This window comes from Durio zibethinus, chromosome 17 (genome assembly GCF_047325235.1).
Source record: "Durio zibethinus cultivar Kanyao isolate XHJ-2024 chromosome 17, ASM4732523v1, whole genome shotgun sequence".
In the NCBI taxonomy this organism is placed as follows: domain Eukaryota; kingdom Viridiplantae; phylum Streptophyta; class Magnoliopsida; order Malvales; family Malvaceae; genus Durio; species Durio zibethinus.
In genome coordinates, this window is record NC_143178.1 from 24,943,954 (window position 1) to 24,950,303 (window position 6,350).

The 6,350-nt window shown below is 30.2% G+C and overlaps 1 protein-coding gene across 1 annotated transcript; it reads right to left on the bottom strand.

The window, feature by feature from the left end:
• Positions 1-440: 440 nt before the first annotated feature.
• On the bottom strand, positions 441-2,978 carry LOC111290003 (putative kinase-like protein TMKL1). The gene is made up of 2 exons (XM_022881403.2): positions 2,327-2,978; positions 441-1,467 (listed from the first exon to the last, which is right to left on the bottom strand). Exons 1-2 carry the CDS (start codon positions 2,811-2,813, stop codon positions 875-877), a joined length of 1,080 nt encoding a protein of 359 aa, XP_022737138.2. The 5' UTR covers positions 2,814-2,978; the 3' UTR covers positions 441-874.
• Positions 2,979-6,350: the final 3,372 nt, after the last annotated feature.

Here is a 6,350-nt window from a genome sequence, read left to right on the forward strand (position 1 = left end):
AAAAGAAAAGAGTCAGAACTTGAGTTCTTCAAAATCACAACCAAACTAAAAAAACTGACAAATCTCAATCCAATGTGTTGAACAGCCAAAGACTGCTTGAACAGAACAATTAACCATCTCAGCCAAGGCCATTTGCAGATTGTCTCGTTGTTTGGCTAGAAAAGAAAGGAAACAAGAAAAAAAAAGGTCCAGTGAATTTTATATCAGTCAGATGACAATTAAGTGCAGAATTCAGGGTGGCTTTTGACCGATAGTGACAATCTAAAAGTGGTGGTTACTCTTCCAGGAATAAAGTTGAATGAATCTCCATCACAGCTCAACTATATATTCTGCTTTTCCAATCTGATTCGTTCTTACCTAACCAGCACTTATTGGTTGTTAACTCCCTGTGCCAGCTAAAAGATTGGAACACTACAACACACAATTACGCAACTAAGATTTGATAGAATGTAAATTGAACTATATAGCTAGTTGAATATACAATTGAGATATGAGTTTATCAATGAGAACATATATTAAAGAAAAAAAAAAAGAGAGAAAATCTGATCAACTATCACAATGACAATCCTGTAGGTGTCCAAAGAATGAACAAGCCACCAAACATGATGGGATTAAAAATTTATGCCAACCATCATTCTTGGAAAGGTTGGAAACTGACCTGCAGAGCATGGGGACTGACCAGAAATCACCTGTAGTAATTGACGAGCACCTACCTTCATTCCAATATTTCTGTAGCTCCAGGCATCACTTCTACAAGCTGAAATATCTTCACTTGATGATTAAGGGAAGTTAGCCAAAAATCCATAGAGATCCAACTATCCCGATACTAGGGGTGACATAACATTTGCTTCAAGTTTATATGCCTTTGTGTCTCTTACTTTCCAATTTCTTCAAGCTTCAAAAGTACTTGTCTGCTATTGGGTCTAAGAGAAGGAGAAGGAGAACAACAAGCCATGGCAAGCTGAAAGAATTTAAGAATGGATTCTTCAGTAACCGGATTTCCCTGATCATTACTGTTCCTCAGAAGTATGTCTGGATGATACATATCACTAATTCTATGATCAAGAACTGCATTTCGCATAAAGTTTGGCAGATAAAAATCCTCATCAGGTGTTGGCTTTTCATTTATTGGTTCCTTTCCTGAAAGTAGTTCAAGAAAGATCACCCCAAGGCTGTATATATCAGTTTCTTCACTTGCATCCCTCAATTTGATGAGCTCAGGAGCTTTATAGCCCTCAGTTGCTGAAGCTTCAAGCATTTCTTGGCCAGAGGTAGGATTCAAGAGTAGATATAGGCCAAAATCCGAGAGATATGGCTGGTAATTGAGATCCAAAAGTATGTTCTTAGACTTAAGATTTCCATGGACTATTGGCTTTTGCAATCCTGTGTGCAGATGATTTAATCCTCTGGCCATTCCAATGGAAATCCTATAAATTACAGTCCACTTATGAGACTCCCCATTTCCATCTGGCCAAACAAACAGTCTATTTCAAAATCTACACATTCTAACTAAAAGTCATGATGCAGAAAGAATATTTTACATTTACTTTGCTATTCCAATGTTAAGTTAAAAAAAAAGAAAGTGACTTTGGTTGCTGAACATTATCACATAAGATTTGAAAGAGGGAAATATAGCAGAGTAAACTCAAACCTTCACTCTCATGGAGATAGAATTATAGATATGGCAGGGAAAAGGACAGAGGTAGGTGCCGACAGAAAAAATTATACAACAAAGAAAGTAATGATGATAGGCAATGCCTATAAAGTGGATGTATATTCTACAGACAAAACAAAGTTAATCCACAATTTGAATCCAGGTTAGGACTTCTTGGTAAACTACTCTTCTTCCCTTCAGTTAAAAGAATAATAAATAGACCTTTTCTTTACAAAAAATCATATCTCAAAATTGGAAAAATGAAGCCGAAAGACAAAAACTTATGGACAAAAGTTTACAATTTAGTCATTCTTTTATTAATTTTGAATTTTGGAAAATGTCAAAACATATAGAATTAACACATCAATGATTCCCTATTACATCAAATTTTCCTTTGGGATTTTCTGTTTTGGGGGAATCAATATCCCTTTCCTCCTAGAACTTGACCAAAGAAACAAATAATTTTTTTTCAAAAAAAAAAAATTGTTTGATTGGAGGGAGAACAGAGAAATAAGTGAATCTTGAGCTTCAAAAGATATGAAGCTCATATCAACTAGGACAAGTAACTGAATCTAGCTTCAGATGTTCAATCAATGTCTGTACTTTTTTTCTGCATTTTCTTCCAAAACAAGCACAAAATACAACGAACAGAATCGAAAAAAGAACACTCACCTCTGATTAACTGAGCCAGATTCCCATGTCTATAAAAAGGATGAACAAGAAGCTTCTCTCCTCTAGGCCCAGCATAAAATCCCAAAAGAGGCACCAAATTGGGATGTCTAATGCAGCCCAACAGCTGAACCACATCACCAAACTCTCCACCTTTCAAGGCACACACTGGCCTCAAAAAACGGAGCAATCTGACCATGTTGCTCTTCTGCAACAAGGCCTTGTACAAGGTTCCATAGTTGGATTTCCCAATCACTTCACCAGGGGCATCGAGAATGTCACAGATGGTGAGGTCTTGTTCACCGGTAAAAGTGATCAAGTCCTCTATTTCTGACTCATCTTCATGCTTCTGCTCTTTGCTTTCTATGTCATCCAGCTGGTCATTTCTTGCTGACCTCTTGCGGTAAAAGAAAATGAAAAGTAGGAGGATGAACAAGAAAGCTGCTGAAGATAATGCAAGAACTAGTTTTAACATGTGGGTGTTTTTCATTTCATCAAAATTTCGATTCTTTTATGGTTTCCACAAAGAAAGTTTGCAGCTTGTTAGAGAATGAAGATCCAAGTTTTCAGTGGAAATTACTTTTGTTAAGAGACAGGTTGGATATAGAAGACAAGGAGGTATAGATAGATTTGAACTTTGTGTTTTGTGTGGGGTGAGGGGTGGAACCGAAGATTCCAGGGAACTATTTCTGAGGACAAAAATTTTAACCAAAAGACCTGATTTAGATTGAGAAACAGAAAGGAGAGAGAGAGAAGAGCTAATGCATCAGCACTCAGCAGAGTCAAAAGTTGGAGGAAGAAGAGAGAACAACTGCCATGTGAAGCTTCACTATCTTGTTTGACCCATTTTGTTATCACTGTTGTTGTAAAATTGGCTCAATTGCCCGGTCTGCCCCTATATGCCATTGTTGAAATTCAAAATTTTACCGTTCCCTTCAAATGATTTTTCGCTTTTCTCTAATCTTTTTTTATCAATACTTCTTTCTATTCCTTGTTTGATATGCATACAAATTGTATTGGTTTTTCAATGGAGTTTTATGCATTAAAACTTTTTTTTTCATAAAATGTTAGAGCACAGATATTATTTCATTTCTAAAATTAAAACAAATCGTTAACCTATAAAAAAATTTATAAATTTATTTAAATTTATTTAATTTAAAAATTATTTATCAATAAAAATTTATAAAAATTTACATCTAAATATTTTTTATCTAAATTATAAATCTTAATCACTTACGTTAGTATCTGCCAGCTTATTATATAAAAGATATCTCCTTACCAAAAGCTGCAAAATACTTGGGACAAAACACTGGCTTGAAAACTTGCTCAAGCCTAACCCTTTGATGTGGCCCTTGGCCCTTTTTCAAAGGGGTAGCTTAGCTTACTGGGTTCTTTTGGGACATGTGGAGCCTCCATTTGTTACTTACAAATGCGGCTTTCAATTAATTTTTTTTATTTATTTCTAAATATTGGAAAGCAAAAGATGTGACTGGGATTGTAAAGGAAAAAGGAAACAAAAGTCCTACAAATACTTTGATTGATATGCTAAAAAAATTGAAAGTCAGAATTTCATAATTATACTTTACTTTTTGAATAAAAATTATTTTTTATTTTCCAATTTTATTAAACGTTAACAAAAAATTTCCATAAATGTTTCCATTTTTTGCAAAAGATTTTCTTTTTTTTTTTATTTCATGTATAAAAAACTTGTTTGTTTTATATAATTTTAAAAAATACTAATAAGAAGAATATTAAATGTAGTGTCAACAAAAAGGAAGGGTTATTTTATTTTATATGTTGTAATTTAGAGATAAAAAAATTATAAATGTTGATATTTTAATATTAAATTTATTAAATGTTATTTTTTAAAAAGAATTGAATAAATTAACTTAATTAATTTTTAAATTTAAAAGAAAGATTATTTTATTATAGGAAAAAAATTGTAAATCTATAAGTTTCTAAACTTTTTACACTTTTAAAACTTTTTTTTTCTTTCATTTGTGTTAAGAGTTTTTTTTTTCCAAAAAAAATCCAATCCTAGAATGATTTTATTCCATTTGTGGCCCATTGGAGACATTGTTATCATATAAAATTAACACTTTCAATTGCCTTGGGAACAAGGTGGTCCAATAATTCTTTTTATTTTCCTTGTGAATCATCTTGGCCAAAATTACATTATTTAATTTTTTAAAAAATTTGATTTAATTAAAAAATAAAAACGCTGAGTTTTTATTAAAAATAAATTAAATATATTTATTAAATATAAATAAAAATAAAAGCAAATTAAAAAAAGTAAAAAAGCATTAAATATAAATAAAAAAAATTGAATGTGACAGATTTATATTTTAGATTAGATGTGACTGTATTGGAAAGTTTGGTGGTGGTTGAGACATAAATCAGAATGTAAATTAACGGCGCAGATTTGTTCTGATGAGATGTTTTGGGACCCCACACATAATCAAAGTTATGGTGATTGGTGACTGAGAATGGCCAATTAGTCAGCCAAATTAAAATTGGATGGGACCCTTCCCACACCATCTGAGATGATGATGCTCTTTCTTCCAATCCCCACCATTTTTTCCCCACCTTGGTTTTTTTCATTTTTTTCTCTTTTACACGTGATAATTGTATTCTATTTATGTATTCATATTATATAAAATATTAAAATTTATATATTTATATATCATTTTATATAAAAATTATATATTATAATTTATATCGACATAAAAATATAAAATATATTTTTTTAATTTTATTAAATCTAGATATAATTATTATTAAAATTTTAAAATTATATCACTTTTATATTCTATATTCATATCATGTTCATATTATATTATCATATTTATATCATGTCATCGTATCATATTTTAAATTATTAATTGTCTTAATGATTTTGAGATCACTAGACGTAAAGATTTTAAAATCGAAAAAATAAAAGAAAATCACTACTAATCTTTTTTAAAGTATGATTACCCATTCAAAAGTTTATCTTTTTAATAAAAAAATAAAAATGGGTTTAAAATTTATCAAAAAGATAAATTTCGATTTATAAAAAATTAGGTTGGATTCGAAAGTCGATTATGTGTGGGAAATGATTAATATTCTCACAACGCCCATGAATTGGTACTAATTAATCATGTATTATTTTTTGTGTTGGATAAAATAATTTAGATTTGAAATTTAATAATAAATTTTTTTTTTTTTTGAAAAAGAAAGTAATTTTATTAAAGTTTTTTATTTAGGGATATCAAAAAAATCTTTAAGTTAAAGATTTACTTTAAAATTTTTTAACATCTGGGTAAATTTTAAAATAATTCATTTCGCCTAAGATCTATCACAACATTCCTTAAAAAATATAACACTCTTTGTAGAAAATAATTATTGGTGATTCTCTAACATCTAGACAGAGTACCGAGAGTTATTTCTTTCGAAATGTTATTTTTGTTTCATTTTATAGTTTCACATTTTCAAAGTACATGCTTTTTTATTATTTTCTTAAAACATTTTATGTGAGAAAGTAAAATGATGATATTATCAGGTAAAAAACAATAATTAAAGACATGAATGTGTGAAATGAATGCAAATAATAACAAATAAATGTATGTATGCCAATAGGTGCTGTGCATGATGATGAAATGCAAAATTGAAATTGGATTCTTAAATATAATAAGATCACATTGACTTTTCAATATCTAGGTAGAGCTTAGGTGTGACTATTTTATATTTAAAATCTCATTTTATTTTTTATTTTAATCTCATTATTAACGCGGGTTAAGGACCCATACGAAAAACTTAATGAAATAAAATTTCTTAAATACCCCATCTTCTAGGGGGCATTCAAGAACAAATTACTTCACTTGATATTTTTTCACGTATTCTTAGAGTTTTGAAATGGTTTTGAGTATGGGTTTAGGTTGGGGCTCTAGGATTTATGTTTTTGGGGTTTCGAGATTTTAGGATTTGAATGATTTTCAGGTTTTAAATTTTAGGGTTTGGGGTTTTAGATTTTAGGGTTTTAGAATTT